The 21,206-nt window shown below is 36.6% G+C and overlaps 1 protein-coding gene across 1 annotated transcript in view; it reads right to left on the minus strand.

Moving 5' to 3' along the window:
* Nucleotides 1-21,206, minus strand: part of KCNH8 (potassium voltage-gated channel subfamily H member 8) — a 386,943-nt gene that overhangs the window by 159,729 nt on the left and 206,008 nt on the right. The window contains exons 4-5 of the mRNA XM_019934429.3: nt 13,978-14,105; nt 8,782-9,022 (exon numbers count right to left, since the gene is read on the minus strand). Of these exons, the coding sequence (XP_019789988.2) occupies nt 8,782-9,022; nt 13,978-14,105 (369 nt within the window). The remainder of the gene's footprint in view (nt 1-8,781; nt 9,023-13,977; nt 14,106-21,206) is intronic.

The following is a 21,206-nucleotide window of genomic DNA, read 5'->3' on the forward strand; positions in this document are numbered from 1 at the left end:
TTCCACTGTATAAACAGTAGGGGATTGGTTCCAGGGTCCCCAAGAATACCAAAATCTGCGGGTGCTCAAGTCTCATATAAAATGGCATAGTATTTGCATATAGCCTACACACATCCTCACATATACTTTAAATCATCTCTAGATTACTTACAATACCTAATATAAGGTAAATGCTGTGTAAATATTTGTAAGTACAATGTAAATGTGATGTAAACGGTTGCTGGTGTGTGACAAATTCAAATTCTGCTTCATGGAAAGTTCTAAAAACTTTTTTTCTTGTGTGTTTTCGATCCACAGTTGGGTGAATTTGCAGATGTGGAGCCCACAGATATGGAGGGTTGACTGTATACACAAACAACTTTTTTCATCCATTCATCCATCCATGGAAACTTAGGTTGTTTCTGTATCTTGGATATTGTAAATAACGCTGCAACGAACATAGAGGTACGCATATCTTTTTGAATTAGTCTTTTCGATTTCTTCAGATAAGTACCAAAGAAGTGGAATTGCTGGAATTTATAGTAGTTCTATTTCTAATTTTTTGAAGAAGCTCCATACTGTTTTCCATAGTGGCTGCACCAATTTACATTTCCACCAACAGTGAATGAGGTTCCCTTTTCTCCACATCCTCACTAACACTTGTTATTTCTTGTCTTTTTGATAATAACCATCCTAACAAGTGTGGTTTTGATTTGCATTTCCCTGATGATTAGTGATGGAAAATGTCTTCATATCCTCTGCTCAATTTTTAATCAGATTGCTTGTTTTTCTATTATTGAGTTGTATGGGTTCTCCATATATTTTGGATATTAACCTCCTATCGATATATGATTTGCAAATATCTTCTCCCATTCATTAGGTCACCCTTTTATTTTTTTTGATGGTTTCCTTCACTGTGCAGAAGTTTTTTGGTTTGATGTTGTCCTACTTGTTTACTCTTGCTTTTGTTGCCCTCGACTTTGGTGTCTGATCCAAAAAATCTTTATCAAGACTGATGTCAAGGAGTTCATTGCCCATGTTTTCTTCTAAGAGTTTTATGGTTTCAGGTCTTACATTCAACTCTTTAATCAATTTGAGTTAATTTTTGTACATGGTATAAGATAGTAGTCTATTTCCATTCTTTTGCATGTGGTTGTCAAGTTTTCCTAACACCATTTATTGAAGAGACTGTCCTTTGCGCATTGAATATTCTTGCCCTCTTTATTGAAAATTAATTGATCATATATGTGTGAGTTTATTTCTGGGCTCTCTATTCTGTTCCATTGATCTATGTGTCTGTCTTATTGATTTTTGTGTGTTTTATAATGTTTTATACTGTTTTGATTACCATGGCTTTGTAATATAGTTTGAAATCTGGGCACATTATATCTCTAGCTTTGTTCTTTTTACTCAAGATTGCTTTAGCTATTCAGGGTTTTTGTGGTTCTGTACACATTTTAGGATTGTACATTCTTTTCTGTGAAAAATGCCATTGGAATTTTGATAGGGGTTGTATTAATTCTGTAGATTGATTGGGCAATACGGACATTTAAACAATATTAAGTCTTCTGATCCTTGAGCATAGAATATCTTTTGATTTATTTGTGTCTTCAATTTCTTACATCAACGTCTCATAGATTTCAGTGTACAGGTCTTTTACCTCCTTGGTTAAATTTATTCCATGGTATTTTATTCTTTTTTATGCAATTGTAAGTAGAATTGTTTTCTTAATTTCTCTGGTAGTTCACTGTTTGTGTATAAAAATGCAACAGATTTTTGTAAATTGATTTTGTACCCCACAACCTTCCCAAATTATTAGTTCTAATAGTTTTTTGGTGGGGTCTTTAAGATTTTTCTATATATAAAATTATGTCATGTGCAAATAATGAAAGTTTTACATCTTCATTTCCAATTTGCATGACTTTTATTGCCTTTTCTTGCCTAATTGCTCTGGCTAGGACTTCTAATGTTATGTTGAAAAATAGCGGGTTTTCTTGTTTTGTTCCTGGTCTTAGAGGAACAGCTTTAGCTAACATACTATGATGGGCTTATCATATATGGCCTTTATTAGGTTGAGGTACATTCCCTCTATACCCACTTTGTTAAGAGTTTTTATCATAATGAACATTAGCTTTTTTCCAATGCCCTCTCTGCATCTGTTGTGACCATCATATGATTTTTATCCTTCATTTTGTTAATGGGGTGTATCACGGTGATTGTTTTTCAGATGTTGAATTGTTCTTACATCCCTGAAATAAATCCCACTTGGTCATGGTGTATGATCCTTATAATGTATTGTTGAATTTGCTTTGCTGATATTTTGTTGAGGATTTTTACATCTATGTTTGTAAGGAATATTCGTCTATAATTTTCTTTGTTTTGTGTGTGTGGTGCCCTGGTCTGTTTTGGTATCAGGGTAATGCTGGCCTCATAGAATGAGTTCAGTTTTTGGGAAGAGTTTGAGAAGAATACATATTAAATCTTCTTTGAGTGCTTGGTAGAATTCACCAGTGAAGCCATTTGGTCCTGGACTTTTGTTTGTTGGATGATTTTTGATTACTGACTCAATCTCCTTACTAGTAAACTGTCTATTCAGGTTTTCTATTTCTTCATAATTCAGTCTTGGAAGATTGTATGTTTCTGGAAATTTACCCATTTCTTCTAGGTTAGCCAATTTTTTGGCATATAATTGTTCATAGTAGTCCCTTACGACCCTTTGTATTTCTTTAGTACCAGTTGTATCTTCTCCTGTTTCATTTCTGGTTTTATTTGAGTTTCTCTTCTTTTTTTCTTTTACTGAATCTAGCTAATGGTTTGTCAATTTTGCTTATCTTTTCAAAGACCCAGCTCCTAGTTTTATTGATCTTTTCCATTGTCTTTTTAGTCTCTACTTCATTTATTTCTTCTCTAATGTTTATTATTTTCCTCCTTTTTCTAACATTGGGCTTTGTCTGTTTTTTTTTTAGTTTTTTGGGGGTGTAAAGTTAGGTTGTTTATTTGAGATTCTTCTGTTTCTAGAGGTAAACTCGAATCACTATGAACTTCCTTCCCTCTTGAAACTGTTTTTGTTGCATTCAATAGATTCTGGTATGTTGTATTTTCATTTTTATTTGTCTCAAGGTATTTTAAAATTTCACCTTTGATTGCCTCATTGACCCTTTTCTTGTTCAGTAGCATTTGTTTAATCTCCACATATTTGAGATTTTCCCAGTATTTTTCTTGTAATTGATTTCTAGTTTCATACCATGTGGTCAGAAGAAAAGGCTTCATATGACTTCAATCTTCTTTAATTTATTGAGACTTGTTAAGTGGCCTAACATATGATCTCTCCTGGAAAATATTGCATGTGCACTTGAGAAGAATGTGTATTCTGCTACTTTGGGATGGAATGTTCTGTATATATGTATTCATTGCCTCTGATCTAATGTGTTAAGGCCAATACTTCCTTATTGATTTTCTTCTGAATGATCTAACCATTGATGTACGTGAGATATTAAAGTTCCCTAGTATTATTGTATTGCTGTCTATTTCTCCCTTTAGGTCTGTTAATATTTGCTTTGTATATTTAGGTGCTTCTATGTTGGGTGCATAAATAATTACAAAATGTTATATTGTCTTGTTGGATTTATCCCTTTCTCATTATGTAATACCTGTCTTTGCCTCTTATTACCATCTTTGTTTTATTTTATATATATATATTTTTTAATTTATTTTTTAATTTATTATTTATTTTTGGCAGTGTTGGGTCTTTGTTGCTGTGCACAGACTTTTTCTCTAGTTGTGGCAAGTGGGGGCCACTCTTCATTGAGGTGTGCAGGCTTCTCATTGCAGTGGCTTCTCCTGTTGTGGAGCACAGGCTCCAGGCGTGCAGGTGTCAGTAGCTGTGGTGCATGGGCTTAGCTGTTCTGCAGCATGTGGGATCCTCCTGGACCAGGGCGTGAACCTGTGTCCCCTGCATTGGCAGGCGCATTCTTAACCACTGTGCTACCAGGGAAGCACACCATCTTTGTTTTAAAGTCTATTTTATCTGAGTATAGATACCCCAACTTTCTTTTGGTTTCCATTTGTGTGAAACAACTTTTCCAGCCCTTCACTTTCAGTCTGTGTGTGTTCTTACATCTAAAGTGAGTTTCTTATAGGCAGCATGTAGATGGGTCTTGTTTATCTATCCATTCAGCCACTCTATGTCTTTTGATTTAGTCCATGAACATGTAAAGTAATTATTGACAGGTATGTACTTATTGCTGTTTTGTTAATTGATTTTTGACTGTTTTGTAGTTCTTCTCTGTTTTTTTCTTCTTCTCTTGCTCTCCTCTCATGTGCTTTGGTGGTTTTCTTTGCTGTTATGGTTAGATTCCTTTCTCATTATCTATTGGGTATCTACTACAGGCTTTTGCTTTGTGATTACCACAATACTCACATATGACAGCCTATATATAAATAACAGCCTATTTTAAGTTGATAGCAAGGTAAGTTTGAGTACATTCTAAAACTCTATATTTTTACTACCCCTCCATGTTTTCTCTTTTTGATGTCGTAATTTACATCTTTTTATTTTGTGTACTTCTTATTGTACATATAGCTACTTTTACTACTTTTATCTTTTAACCTTCATAACAGCTTTATAAATGCCTAAATACTACCTTTACTATAAATATTTACCTTTACTGATAAAATTTTTACTTTCATTTTTTTGGTTACTAATTAGTACCTTTAGAGGTCCCTTTAACATTTCTTATAAAGTCATTTTAGTGGTGTGAACTTTAGCTTGTGCTTGTCTGGAAAATGTTTTTCTTTCCTTTGATTCTGGATGACAATCTCACTGGGTAGATTACTCTTGGTTGTAAGTTTTCCCCTTTCAGCATTTTGAATACATTGTGCTACTCCCCTCTGGCCTGTGAAGTTTCTCCTGAAAAATCTGCTCATAATCTTATGGGGCTGTGCACCATGTGCACACGTCATTTTACTCTTGCTGCTTTTAACATTCTCTCTTTAACTTTTGACATTTTAATTATAATGTGCCTTGGTATGGATCTTTTGGGGTTCATCTTTTTGGAATTCTCTGGATCTGAATCTGGATGTCTGTTTCCTTCCCCAGTTAATAAAGTTTTTCGCCATTATTTCTTCAAATAAGTTTTTTGCCCCTTTCTCTTTTTCTTCTCCTTCTGAACCCTCTATAATGCAAATGTTATTTTGCTTGATGTTGTCCCACAGATCGTTTAAGCTATTTCCACTTATTTATTTAGGTATAGTTGCTTTACAGTGTTGTGTTAATTTCTGCTGTATAATGAAGTGAATCAGCTATATGTATACCTATATCCCCTCCCTCTTGGACCTCCCTGCCCAACCCCCCCATCCCACCCATCTAGGTCATCACAGAGCACCGAGCTGAGCTCCCTGGGCTATACAGCAAGTTTCTACTAGCTATCAATTTTACACATGGTAGTGTGTATATGCCAATCCTAATCTCCCAATTCATCCCACTCCCCTTCCCCCCATGTCCACATGTTCGTTTTCTATGTCTGCATCTCTACTCCTGCCCTGCAAATAGGTTCATCTGTACCATTTTTCTAGATTCCACATATATGTGCTAATATATGATATTTGTTTTACTTTCTGACTTACATCATTCTGTATGACAGACTCTAGGTCCATCCACATCTCTACAAATGACCCAATTTCATTCCTTTTTATGGCTGAGTAATATTCCATTGTATATATGTACCACATCTTCTTTATCTGTTCACCTGTTGATGGACATTTAGATTGCTTCCATGTCCTGCCTATTGTAAATAGTGCTAGTGCTGCAATTCTTTTTTTTTTCTTTTTTGCTCTTCTCTTTGGGTGAGTTCCACTACCCTGTCTTCCAGATCACTGATTCTTTCTCCTGCTTCAATTAGTCTGCTGTTGAATCTCTCTAGTGTATTTTCCAGTTCAACTATTATATTCTTCAGTCATGTGCCTTCTTACATTTTCTATCTCTGTTAAAGTTCTCACTATGTTTATCCATTCTTTTCTGAGTTTGGTGAGGATCTTCATGACCATTCTTTTGAACTCTTGACCTAGTTGATTACTATTTCTACTTCACTAAGGTTTTTTTTTTTTTCCTGGGTTTTTATCTTGTTCTTTCGTTTGGAACATATTCCTGTTTCCTCATTTTGCCTGGCTCTCTGTGTTTGTTTCTATGCATTCTCCTTTCAGTCCTGAAGGAGAGGCCTTTGTAGGAGATGAACCTTGTTGTTCAACCTTGCCCTGGCTCTTGGTTGTCTCTCGAACCTTTGTGATTGTCTAAGCAGCCTGATTGGCTCTTGATAGACCCCAGTTGTTGAGGGTGTGCCAATAGCTGTCAATGTTCCAAAGGGAGGATCTCAGTCAGTACCTAGGTTCAGGTTGATTGGAAGTCAGATCCTCAGGCAGCAGCTTTTAAAGTATGCAAATATATACAGTCCTCTGAGACTTCAGTTGTAAACCCTACTGGCCTGTAGACCAGGCAATTTGGAGGTGTCCCCCTGGTGACAATTGCAAAAATCAGGGTTCCAGGTGAGTCTATAAGCTCTTTGAGCTGTAGTATGGCCAAGGAAGAGCACAGAGAAGGCATCCCCAGCTTGTGTTCCCTGAGGGCACCTTCTTAGTCCCTAGATGTGTAGTAAACCTGAAGCCTGCCCTTCAGGCTGAAGCTCTAGGACAAGAAAATAGACCTTTCTTCACAGGAAGATCTGGAGCGTGTTCAGTGTGCTGTCTGTGCTATGCCCTAGGGGTGACGGCCTGCCGAGAACTGTCTCTCTGGTTGTTTCAGTCCCATGGGGCCCAGAAACACAAGTTTCCCTGGCCACCAGAGCCAGGCTATCAAGGAGTAGGCACCAGTGGCTTTAGTGGGGTGGGGTATGCCCATCAACACTAGCTACATAGAAGGAGCACAAAACTGGCACCCACTAGCCCCTCAGTCTCTGGAGAGAGCCCCCACCAGCTTCTGCCCCTCCAGCAGACATGTTAATATCAGCTAACACATCTCCTTCACATATGGTCTAGGCACTTTTCAAACTGCTGCTTGCACACTTGGTCCCAGGGTGAGTAAGTCTGTGAGTGAGGCCTTTAAGAGTGGAATCTCTGTTCCCTACAGCCCTTGGATACTTCTGGATGTAAGCCCCATTGGCTTTCAAAGTCAGATGTTTGAAGGGCTTGTCTCTCAGGTGCAGGTCTCAAGGGTTGGTGTCCTGATGTTGGGCATGAACCCCCTCACTCCTCAGGAAGAAGTTCCATACGTGTGAGATCCTTCCAGTCGTGGGTTGCCACACAAGTAGTGGAGTTTTTGGTGAGACCGAATCTTTGCCTCTCCTACCTTCTTCACGTGGTCCTTTTATCCTTTGTTGTGAAGGATCTGTTCAGCTAGTTTTCAGGTATTTTTCAGAGGAAATTGTTCCATATACAGCTGTGTATTTGCTGTTTCCATGGGAGGAGGTGAGTTCAGGCTTTTCCTACACTGCCATCTTGAAAGGCCTCTTGTACAGTTTTCATTTTAAATTCTTTTTCAAACTGGAATGTTGTTACTTGCCATTTAACTGTGATTTAATATCCCTTATGGTTATACTTTTCCAATAAAGAATAGTTTAAGTTAAAAAAAAGGTTAAAGATAAGTTTCCTTGAGTTTGCAGCCTTACCAAGCTACCTAACTAGATAACATTGCCATCTAGTGGCCTAAACATACTACAGCCATCACCTTTGGGGTGGGAGTTGGGGTCCTAGCATAGGTCTGAGGCGTGTGTCCAGGAAGTGCAATGTTAACAGTGATGCCAAAGTCACATCAAGAACATAAAAACTCTTCCAGAGCAAACACGTGAGAACTTCAGTTGGAGAATCCAAAGTTGTACCAGCTCCACAGAGAAAAAAGTACCACTGCCATTGAAACAATCTTTTGATCTGCCTCACTTATTTATTTCCTTTTCTTTGAACTTTTAGGGTCCATTTTTTCATTCCCTTGTTCACCTACTGCTTGAAAACATTTTCCAAACATTCTCTCATCTTTACGAAAAGGATGTTACCCTACATCGCCATGACCAGGTAAAGACGCAGGAATCAGATTGCTAATGGTGGTCAGGAACTCCACATGGGGGTCAGTCTGCGCCTTCATGGAGAACTAGAATGAGCAAGCAAGAGCTCGGCTTTGATCTAAACAAGACGATGCTTTAAGAGACAGGAAAATAGAAGACTTACAAGCATGGAGCAGATGCAGCTTCAACTGAGATTCCAAATATTCTAGAGATAAATATTCTTAGCAAACATCCCTTGGGGCCTCTCCTTTCATTAAAATCAGATACTCAGGGTTTCTCCTGATTGACTAGAAGGTTTATGTAATCTGTTGCTTCTGCAACTAGGCCACCTATGGCAACCACCGTCAACCGCCGGAAAAGCATGACGGGCATGAAGAAACATGCCCAAGACGGGACCATTATCAGAACACCACTGATAGGTTCTTGCCAACCCTCATCTCTGACCCTGTACAGGTAAGATCATAGTAGAAGTTGAGAGTACAAACAAAACAGCCATTGTCTTTTTCAACCCACTTTTGACGAAATAAGGATAGAAACAAAAAACATCAGTTTAGATCTGTTTGAACAAAAGAACAGTAAGAAAGCTGGAAGAGGCAATTTTCAGAAATCCAAATATGTGCTTCTCCAAAATTTGCGTAAGAGGCTGAGTCATGCCCATGCAGATGGATCTTAGTTCAAATTCATGTCAGAAAAATCTGGAACACACTTACTTCCCCTATGCAAATCTCCTAGGAAAACAGCCGTGGGTTCTTACCTATAATAAAAAGAATCTCCACTGCAATGTCACTGACTGTTGTGCTCCGAGTTGTCGATAGGTCATCATTGCCAATAAAGCAAACGTTGTAAGGTACGGTCACGGCAACATAAAACGTCGCCAATAGAATAAGCCAGTCCCAGCCGGCTTTGAAAGTGCTAAAATGCAAAAGTATGAATTTGGACTTTTTTGCATCAGAAACTTTATACTCCGGAAATGCTGGTTTATCTACAAAAACATTCTGTGGATAAAGACAAAAAGGAGAGAAGGGAGAAACACAACATTAGAAATAAGGAACACACAGCCTTAAACACATGGGGAGAATTATTTATACATACAATGTCAATACATCTTTATTTTTTTTTGAATTTTAGAATTTTATTTATTTTTTTATACAGCAGGTTCTTATTAGTTATCCATTTTATACTTATTAGTGTATATATGTCAATCCCAATCTCCCAACAATGTCAATACATCTTACAAGTGACCTTTAGAAGTTGGTGATGCAAAAAGTAGACTTTTAAGTATGTTAAAATCGGGCAGAGATCTTTGTTATAAGTGACAGGAATATGCAGAGTGTAGTCACCAGTGTTAATAAGTGACTAATCCAGATTTTGTTCATGAAGAATAAAAAGATCGCTACCTAAAATGTCACCTAGAAACATCCAAAGTTGCAAGTATAAGCCTACATACATTATAAACACAAAGATACAGTTATGTTCCTACTGTCATGGGGACATTCCATATACTTATAGTTTTGAGGTGACAGTCATTATCTAAAGAATATTTGGGGCCTGAAATACTTCTAATAGCAGCAAAGGTAGCATTTTTTTTTCTCAAAAGGTTAGCGCTATATGATCAATTCAATGGTAAATAGCTGTTAACATGTCTTTCAAACTATAAGCAGGTTGTGCTGACTACTTGCATTTTGTATTATGGTTGTTGGTGAAGTTTCCAGCTGGGAACCCAAATCTCATAACCTTGATGGACATAGATTTATTCTGGCACTGGCTAGCCCTTGTTAAGAGGGCAAAGCAAGAAACAGTTACTTAACAGTTATTATTCAAGTCATGGGAGGAGAAAGGCAATGTTCACTGTGCAGCTGATTAAATGCAGAAGAATAGCTGGAGTTTTTATAACTGCAAAAGCACTTCACTTTGAAAGCAGTCCCAATTGAGGAACAATTCTCTTTATTGCTGTGAGACAAAGGGAGGCCCAACAATAGCGTGTGTGGCAATTTGACAGCCTATGACCAGATACTTGCAGACCTTGCTTTGACCTCAATTAATGAGAAATACAAGATAGGTAATGGAAACTTAAATTTGAAAGTTACGTTGAATGAACAGAACAGTTCAAAGTTCTTGAATACCTGTTACTTGCAGGTCGCAGTGTGTTTTCTTGTTTCCGGCACTGAAGGAAGGGCAAGTTAATGTGGTATGTCCAGGGATTCCTAAAGTACTTGGAATCAGGAGCACAAGCTCTTTAGTGGAGACCCTCAGTGCCCAAATATTTCTGCTCCCTTAATATGAATGCCTCTCCTATCCTGCATCTCTCCCTGGTAGGCATTTACAACACACGTTGTTACTTCCTGTTTATACTCTCACTCATCCCACAGGGCACCTCATAAAGCCAGGATTTTGTGGTGAGGGAGGGCCTGCTTCACTCCTTCCAGATGGTTCTTTGATGCCCATCTGCCACCGTGTCTATGCTCCATTCAACTCCCTGACGTGACCTGCCTCCTTTGCCTCATTCTCTGGTTTCTAGGAACAGGTTCCAAAGGTGGATTATGACATAAAACTGAGGAAGGAAGAAGAAAGTAACCCCTGTTGGGCCTCTCATCAAAGCTGAGGCTGGTGCATCGGAGAAGAGAGAGTTGGGGTCCATAAGTATAAATCTCAAGGTTGACAAGCACTTCTACTTACAATAGGACATGATGGATTCCAATACGATTTTTTTTCAAATATTTACTGCGATAACACATAAGCAAAAGCCATGGAAGAATATCTCAATTTTTATCCAAATAAGTCTTTTTCTATCATGTTACAGAAATGAAATGTTGACTTTATTTGAGGGAGAAGCCAGCTCTAGGAGTGAAGGCTGGGAAAACTCAAGAAGTAAAGTATTTTTTTATTGAATTATGTTGATTATATGAAGCATTAGTGATGCTGATGAAAAAGGTCAGCAATGTAATAGTTATCTCCACAAATCAGAAAACAAATCACACTATTTCATTTTTATAGGCTACTTAAAATATATGATTTAAGTTATTTTAAAATATACTGAGAATCCAATACATCTCAGATTAGACTTAAATTTTAAAAGGTTTTTCATTCAAATTCTGCATACATCCTGACACAATCACCTGAGTGAAGAAAAGAGATGTCCTTCTCCTCCTGCTTCTCTATTTGTAAAGTTTTATCAAAACCCTTTTGAATGGAAGAAAATTTCTAACAATTGGAAAGTGTGCTTTTAGCAAGTAAGGGGGAAAAGACATATTATTTATAACCCTGAAACCTATGAAGTTTGCCTAAAGAATAATACAACCAACTATCCTTGATGTTAGTTATATATATTATTTATTCATTTTCAAGCCTATTGTTTAGTACCAATGGTGTTTGAGTAGTTTAACCTCTACCCTATGTATTACCGACACAGAGTAGTTAAGGCCAAAGCCTAATCAAGGTAACTGTTTCCTAAACTATTTTTGCAACATGTCTTTGAAATTAACATCCAAATGAACAAAGGGATGGGAAAATGTTTCTACAGTCATTACGCTGAGTAATTGCAAGGTAGCATATGTCTTCGATGACTACCAGCCCGGTACCCTGTTGGTAACATGTGGGCATCTAAAGCACTGTCCCTTCAAGCTCCCAAGGCTCCCATGTGATCTTTGGGTTGAAGACATTTGCATCATCCCAATGTCATGTAATAGACAGAGTAAAAAATCAAGGAAACCAGAAATTAAAAACCTTTTCCAAGAGGTACCATGTGGCAAAGTTAGAGCCAGGATTAAAGGGTGTTACATCCTGATTCTCAGAGCTTGCTAATGGCCTGATGAGCTAATTTGTTCTGAGTTGAATCATACATTCCTATTCCACAGAATTGTATGAGAGAAGCAGCAAGGTAGGGGCAGAAGCACCGTGGTTTTGAGTCAGAAGATTCATGGATGGGTCCCACATCTCCTGGTTCTACTTTTGAGATCTCAAATAAGTTGTTCTTTTCCATCTTTAAATTGGAACGAATAAAAATCCTATCTAGTAATGGCTTGCTGTAAGGATCACATGATATGATAACAGCAAAAAGAATTTGTAAATAGCAAAGAGCTACAAAAACATTAAGAAGTCTTTTTTTGGGGCACATGAATGTTAATATATCCAGAATTCCCCAAAGACTGATTGTCTAGCCAGTAAACCATTCAGATCATTGTTTCCTCTTCCCTCTTCTTTCTGTTGTCTTTTAGTCATTCTGCCCTGTTCTCCTTGAAAAGAGATGGTGAACAAGGCCAGTCCTGATTCCACATTTCCTTTTCAGAAATAAGATGTTACCTGTATTGTCAGATTCACTGGGCTGATTTGACACCTTTCCTTACCATGTATTATTTTAATGCTCCACACTGATATTTCTACTTCTTAAATAAATGCAATTTAGCAAATTAGCCAAGGGGTGGGAGTTATGATTTTTTAAATAAGATTTTTAAGTACTGTCTGTACTTTGTTGAATCAAAAGGGGAAAAACAGCATATTCTGTGAATGCATTTTTAAGCTCACTAATACTTGGTACATTTAAATGACTCTGGACTAAATGCTAGAAGAGTGTCATCTTTCAGCATTACAGAATCTCAGGATAATATTTGTTTAGGTGTGTTGCTGGCTGGCTTGCATAGAATCAACCCCAGGTGTGGTTACCTTTGTTTTCTTCCTAGAACTTGTTTACTGTTACTAAGGCTGACTTGGTAACTGAAGGCAGGTATAAGGAGGAACCAGGGGAAGGATTCAGAGATCTAGTGGTGTGCATGGTTTGAAGTGTATCCCTGGACTCTCAGGAAACCAATGTGACCAGAGGGGAATCACACTGAAGCAAAACCAGGTTGCCAACCCTTTCATGTGAGATCATGCTCTACACCTGGGCTGGTGCATCTTTGCTCACTAAAATCAGGTAAGCGGCTACTTTGTGTTTCTGATGCATGACTGCTTTAGCAAAGCATCCAAATGTCAGATTAGGTAGCCTCAAGCTCTCTGTGTACAATGAGATGCCAAAGACTCTCCTGTGTCCTTTACTCCCAGAATCTCGGGATCTGAGATCAATTCCAAAACAGCAATGGTTGTTTGATATGACTTTTTCTAAAGTCATTGGCAAGTTAGACCCTGAGTCTCGATGTCTGTTGCCCATAGTCACACATACCCCCAAAGTTCTATGTTCTGGAGATTCCGCAAGGCAGATTAATGACACTACCATCATTTGAAAAATCATCTTTGAATATCTACAACCAAACAGACAGAGTTCTGGATCTCCGAGTGCAGTCTCTTAGTTCTCAGAACCAATGATAAAATTAGCTGTGAAATCCTGGAGGACGTGTGTCACTTAAAACTCTACAGAGTCACCTTTTACAGGCACAGTTGACAGATAACCACCAGGTTTCAGAGAGGAGCCCTACCATAATTTACTAAGAGTGCGACTTTAAAAAAACCCATATAATATATGGCATGTCACTTCAAACTCAGTTCCAAGGTGTGAAATTTCCAACTCTGTGTTGCATAAAATGTAAATTTTCCAAATAAAGTAATGACTTTGATTTGTTCATGGCCCCCCTGGATGAAAGCATTCAGTGAAATTAGATAAAGTGCAAAAACAGATGGAGCTAAAATTAAATTTGAGAAATTTTAACCAACAAACTATGGATGTGTAATATAACTTGTTCATAAAATGTAACCAGTCCCATTTGCAGTGTCCCTAGTGCCATATTGTACTGAAATAATATTCTATGCTGTGATAACACTATGATTAATCATTTTTATTACAGAAATGCCTCGTGACTGCTGACCCTTTCCAGTTTGTTTTTCATAGGAAAGCACAAACCAAAGTGGAAAAAAAATCTAGCAAAGCCAATAAATGCATAATTGGAGGCTTTCTTTTGTGAATCAAACACTGCCACCAAGGGAGAGTCTAGCATTCACTGTGTACACACACACCACCTACATTATTTATTTTCAATTTGTTCTTTTCTCTTCTTTGCAGGTGGCCAGAGATGTGATAAAGGACCGCTCGGCTCCGTCTCCGGGCTGAATCAAAGTGGGTCCCTGTTCTTGATCTCCCTTTGGCTTTGTCTGGGGGAAAATAAAACTCATTAAGCATCAATGAATGTATCATTTGACCCCAAGAATGTCATTTTGGCAGTTCCTTCTTAAGAGCACACAGTACATGTTTTTCAACACCTAAAATTATTTGCTGGCTCCTAATGACATTTAATGGAATTTTAGTTCCTTACAATTTATTTATTTTTATCATTATATTCACATCATTATTTTTAAAAATTAAAGTAAAACATACAAGAGCACAGAGAAACTTTCAAACAGTTCAGGAAAGCATTAAGCAAAAACTCTTACTCCTTCCTTCCTGCCGTTCCACGTTCATATCCCTAATTCTACTTTCAACCTTTTTTTCTCAATTTTTTCCAGAAAAATATCTAATACATATGCTATATCCACATTTATATTTATTTCTTTGCATAAATGGAAGTTTGCAATAAAAATTATTTATATTTTACTTTTTCCACATCAAAGTAATGTAAATCATTTCTAATTTGCACATTATAGTTCTCTGCCATTCTTTTTTACAGCTAAGAGTGTACCATGTTAAGGATATAACTAGTCTTATTTCCTTTACTATTTCCCTATCATGAACATTTAGTTTGTCCAGGAGTTTTAAAAAATCTGTGTAGATAATCCTGCAATGAAAATTCTTAAATGCATAGAGCTGTGCATTGGTATGCCAAGATATTCAGTAAACAAATTACTAGGAGTGGATATGTACATTACAAATTTTGGTATACATATTCCGAATTTAATTCCAGCAACTTACACTCCCAGCAACATTGAGTGGATGTTTCTGCTTTACCACAGACATCAAAATTATGAAATATAAAATAAGAGTAGCCTAACATTTTAATAGCTGAAAGATGCCATAACATTTTTTGAAGTTGCATTTTTAAAATGAGGAGTGTGGATAAACATTCACTTAAATATTATTGTCCAATTGCATTTATTCTTATGAAGTCTATTCGTATTATTTTTGTCAATTTTGAAATTAAGTTGGTACTTTCTATTTATTTGCACGAGCTCTTTGTATATTAGTTACCATTTTCTTATCACACATGCTGTTGACAATGATCCCCTTTTGTTACTTGACCTTGGATTTTTATTTATGCTGTATAAAAATTTTACATTTTTTATGTTGTCAGACTTATCATCTATAAATTTTTGGTGTCTAGACTTTATGTCCTGCATAACCAAACTGTCTTCACTCAAAAATTATTTTTAAAAAATCTATGTCTGCTTTCTTCCAACATGTTTATGTCTTCATTTTTTAATTTTAAACATTTAAATTTTTAATCCAATTGGACTCTATTTTAGTAAAATTAGGTAAGAATTCAGCTATTTTATTTTCTTTCCAAAGGCCTACTGCCAAAGAGAAATATATAAATTGACTCTATGAAATGAAGAAACATTTAGTGTTTATTTGGTCAGTTGGTGAACATATAATTTTATGCTTAATAAATTCTATATATATGACAATAATTGCAAAATATAAAAATTAAAAACTTTTAATCTAAGCTTCATCATCAAGCCTCTGTAGTACCTTGAAGGCTGTTTGATTCCTCTTCATAAAAATGATTTGGTTTGGTTGCTACACTGGGGAAGCCATGTAACTATTATTGATGGCCCGTGTGTGCCAGGCCCTGTTCTAGATCCTCAGTATTAACCGATTTCAATTAATCTTCATAAATACTCAGTGAGATAAGCATTATTATCCTCCATTTACATAGGAGAAAACTGAAAGGTCTAATATCGTGTCACATGACCACATGGCTAGTTAGGAGTAGAGCCAGTCTGTGAAGCCAGATTGGTCTAAATTCTCTACTTCCACATGTAGCCCAAGTCCTTTAATGACTTAAATCAATGTTCAAATGCTGCTTGGTGTTAAGTGTCACATAGATGAATGTGTCATAATCAGTGCCCCTCTCAGCCTGATCTCCAGGTGTTTCAAGGCCTTTAATTCCCGCCCCCCATTCTCAGTCCACACTGGGATGTTTTTAATGACCAGAAAATAGGACGCTTTTATTCATGGCAAAAGTCTAATCTGATGTTACATGTTTTTTCATTGCTCACCTTTTGCTTCAAACTTTGAAAGAATGTTTAAAATAGAATATATTACTATAGACCTGAATCAATAAAAACAGATTAACAAAAAAACACAACGTAGAAGATCAAAAGGGGTACTTTTTTTTTGGAAACTCGATTGAACAAAGCACATTTTATTGTATTACTAAACATTAAGGTTATGTCTTCATGTGTTAAGTTTTTTTGGTCTGCATAGAAGTCTTATAAGCAGCATCTGAAAATGTAATAATTAATCGATCAGGGTGTAATTTTTACATATATTTAAATTGGAAAATTGCCAGAGTTTTAAGATAGTGTCTACAGGAATGTGGTAGGAAAGGCCAGCAGGCTGCTTATGCAGTGTACGTCGGTATGAAAATGACGGATGGAATTACAATGCTAACTACAAAATGGACCAGATTAGAGATTTATGACAGTCAATAGGCCAAATCCCTTCTCTGTGGAGAAACCTAATTATGGGTGAGATATTCCAAATCAAACAACAGGACTTTTATAATCTTAAAAAGTAATCCCTCAAAGGGAAATATCAGAGAAATGTATGTGTCTTGGTCTTGGTTCTAAGTGGAAGGGAGAAAGAAAAGGTTTCCTTGAAAAGTTTTCATCATGATTTAACCCTCATGCAAGATTGGGATTGAAAATCATTCCACTTAGGTGATCGAAAATCTCCCAGGCAAAGGAATGAATTTAAAATGGTCCTGGGTTGGTAGCTCCCAAATGAAAAAAAAAAAAAAAATTCAAAAATAGCATTGGGAACAACTCACTTAAATAAAAAAATAGTCTTGACAGTGAAACTCATAATTTTTTCATATAAATACAAACACATAAAATATACATATGAAATACATTTGAAACACAAGTGTGTTTGTGTGTATAACTAGAAACAAGCCAAATGTCCATAAACAAAAAAGAAATGCATAAATGGTTGTCTAGTTATGACATAGGATGTTAAAATTCCATTAAACTAGACTTAGTGAGAATAACTGGAAAATGAATGAAATGGTGCCCCTACCTGTTGGCACAGAAAGATGTCAAAAACACAATGCTAAGTACAAAAGCAATAAAGATGAGCGCTGACAACATGGCAACATTTTTATAATATTCACACACATGCAAAACTAAGTAATATACAAAACTAAGTAATATACCATCTAGGGAAATGTATGTGCTACAAAACTACCCATAATCATATGACTACAGCAAATTGCAGAGACTGGAAAATGTAGTCTCTAGCTGGGTTACCATGTGCCTTACTAAATGGAATTAGTAAAATTATGTTTTGTTAAACTGGATTTGGGGTGTATGGGGATTTTTAAAAATATTTTCATATTGTATGTATTACAGATATTATATTTTTGAATGTAAAAAATATTTCACAACAAATAACGGACAAGACTAAAGTGGAATCGGACCATGTAGCAGTGGGACCTGACCAGATTCCTTAGAGACGGGGTGGTTAGGGTGAGGCATCAATTGCTTAAGATGAATGACTCAGGGTTAAAACCTGAAGGAGGAAGAGTTATTAATAAAATGAGGGGTGGCAGAGGGAAGAACATTCCTGAGAGCAAATAAAAGGTGTGAGAACCTTGGTCAGAAGGGAGCTCAGTGTCTTGGAAGAACTCAAAGAAGTCCTGGAGGGTTGGGATATAGAGAATGGGAAGAAGAGAAGAAAAAGGGAAAGTAGAAGGTAGGCAGAAGCTCACTTCACTTTTCCTCAGACTATGTCAGCCACAATGAACTGTAGACGAAGCTGAGGAATACAGTCTCTAGTTGGGCAGCCACGTGCCCTGTTAAATCACAGTCCTGTATGAAAGGGTCTCTCAGACACAGGATAAACCTGTATGGTCACCTCCATAACTATGGCTTGCTCTAAGAGAAACCAAATAAGAGTCAACCAGAGGAATATACAAGTGAAAGAAATAAATGAAAAGGAAAAGAAAGTTTAGAAAATATAGGATCAATAAAACCAAAGGAAGATAAGTGTTAAACTTCTGGCAATTGTATTCAAGGAAAAATAGAGACAACATCAACAATGTTAAGATTTTTAAAAGGACCATAAATTGAGAAGACCTTCTAAATGATGAGATTACTTTGTGCAAGAATCTATCAGCATAGTTTTCTAGATTAAATGAATACTTTGGGGAGGGTAGTTAATTCCCAAAATAGGTCCCCAAAGTGGTAAAAACCTTGAGTACCAATAACCATGGAAGGAAGTAGAGAAAGAGACCATTTCGTTCATACTGTTTATCACCCCCACTAAAGGCTATTTCAGATGGTTTTAAAGGTCAGGGTTATCAAGCCTGAAAGGAACAAGTAATTTTTTTTTATTGAAGTATAATTGATTTACAATGTTTCAGTTGTGCAGCAAAGTGATTCATATATATATATATATATATATATATATATATATATATATATATATATATATAAAATATCTTTTTTAGATTCTTTTCCATGATAGGTTATTACAAGATATTAAATGTAGTTTCCTGTGCTATACAGTAGGTCCTTATTGTTTATCTATTCTTTATATAGTAGTGTGTATCTGTTAATCCCGAATTCCCAATTTATCCCTCCCCCCACTTCCCCTTTGGTCATCTTAAGTTTGTTTCCTACGTTTGTGAGTCTATTTTTGTTTTGTAAGTAAGTTTATTTGTATCCTTTTTAAGATTCCACATATAAATGATATCATATGATATTTGTCTTTCTCTGTCTTACTTCACTTAGCATGATCATCTCTAGGTCCATCCATGTTGCTGCAAATGGCATTATTTCATTCTTTTTTATGGCTGAGTAATATTCCATAATATATTACACCACATCTTCTTTATTCATTCATCTGTTGATGGATATTTAGGTTGCTTCGTGTCTTGACTATTATAAATAGTGCTGTTATGAACATTGGGGTGCACATATCTTTTCAAATTAGAATTTTCGTCTTTTCCAGATATATACCCAAGAGTGAGATTGCTGGATCATACAGTAACTCTATTTTTAGTTTTTTAAGAACCTCCACACTGTTCTCCATAGTGGTCGCACCAATTTACATTCCCACCAGCAGTGTAGGAGGAGGAACAAATAATTCTTTTAAAGCTTTGGAGAACAAAAAAGCCTGAAAATTTCTGAATTCAATCTACAAGTTCAGAAAAGTCTGATACCAAAACTAGGTGAGTATAATACAAAAAGATAACCATATACCACTTTGAATATACATGCTAAAATCCTAAACAATACATTAGTAAACTGAATATAGAAGTGTATTAAAAGAAAATGTACCATGCTTATTGGGATTTATTCCAAGGATGGCTCCATTTTAGGAAATCATTATATAATTCATCAGGTTTATAAAGAAAAAAACCCATGTCATTATCTCAGTAAACATTTATTTTTTAAACATAACTCCATAACTATTCTTTTTTAAAAAATAACTTTGTAATAAGCAAGCTATAGAAGGAAGGAATTTTCTTTAACTTGATAGAAAATATCTATGAGTAACCAAGGGAAAACTCATATTTAATGAGGTGACATTAGAAGCTTCATAGTTTCTGCAACTTATAAAATGACAAAAATTTCCCCCCAAAATGGAAAATGAAGTCAATGTACCCATTATGGAAGTTTTTGAAAATAAAGAAAAATAAAGAAATAAAGAATGCCTGGTTGTTTTCAATAACGATTTCATGCATTTTCTTCTAAATTTTTACTGCATTTATTGTTTTACTAACTCATTTGCAACTACATAACATATACACAATTATTCCTTGAATATTAAAAAATAATACATGTACATTTTACAAAATTTAGAAGTGTAAGCAATATAAAGCAGAAAATGAATCTGTTTCATAATACCACCTCCCAGAAATAATTTAACATTTTGGTGAATTTATTTTGTTCTAGGATTTCTTTCGTTTCTTTTTTTCACATCACTGAACTCGTATCATGTAACTAATCTTAAATATAATTAACACAGAATAATCACAGATTTTTAGATACGGAAAAATATCTGCCAGAAGACATGGGACTGGATGGTAGCTTTACTTGATTAAGAAAAATGTCTGTAACTCAGTTCATTCAATATGGATTATATATATAGTATATATATATTATATATATAAAATTATTTTCAAAATGTACAGAATATTCTTTTAAAGGTTGCAATGCAAATGGTCATTTGTTCATGCACTAAGCCTTGCTTCCGTGATGGGAAATGAAAAACGTTGAATGATTCTGCTGGCAGAATTGTAGTGATGCTGTGCTACACAACCAGATGCCCCCTCAGAATTAAAAGGGTTAAGTCTCGGGCTTCCCTGGTGGTGCAGTGGTTGGGAGTCCGCCTACCAGTGCAGGGGACACGGGTTTGAGTCCTGGTCTGGGAGGATCCCACATGCAGTGGAGCGTCTAGGCCCTTGTGCTGCAATTACTGAGCCTGCGCTCTAGAGCCTGCAAGCCACAACTACTGAGCCTGCGTGCCGCAACTACTGAAGTCTGTGAACCTAGAGTCCATGCACCGCATCAAGGGGGGCCACTGCAATGAGAAGTCCGCGCACCACAGAGAAGAGTGGTCTCCGCTCGCCGCAACTAGAGAGAGCCCGCGTGCAGCAGCAAAGACCCAATGCAGTAAAAAATAAATTTTTTTTATAAAAAGGGTTAAGTCTGTGGTGGCTGGGAGTATGCCGGCCCAGAGCCCTCACCTCTTAGCCCTCAGTCCTTTCTGGCATTGCCTTTACCTGAAGGAAGTGACCTTGATCAAGATCATGTCCCTTTCCCATTGCAGCCTGCATTCAATGATGGGTCAATATGGGTGTGTAACAGGAGGTCCCCCTGTCCAACCCTGAAGGACACACAGCTTTAGTTGGTGGTGTACCTGGAGTGGGCAAAGTATCTCATTGCAACTTCATTGCAGCCCAATTTCTTCCTCTGCTCCTTCCTTCCTTCTATCCCGTTATACAAGTGTTGAGCGTAAGAGGATTGCCTAAAAACTTCCCACAATCTCCACCTCAGACCTGCTTCCCAGAGATCCTGACCTGCATCAGC

The sequence above is a fragment of the Tursiops truncatus genome, chromosome 4 (assembly GCF_011762595.2).
Source record: "Tursiops truncatus isolate mTurTru1 chromosome 4, mTurTru1.mat.Y, whole genome shotgun sequence".
NCBI lineage: Eukaryota > Metazoa > Chordata > Mammalia > Artiodactyla > Delphinidae > Tursiops > Tursiops truncatus.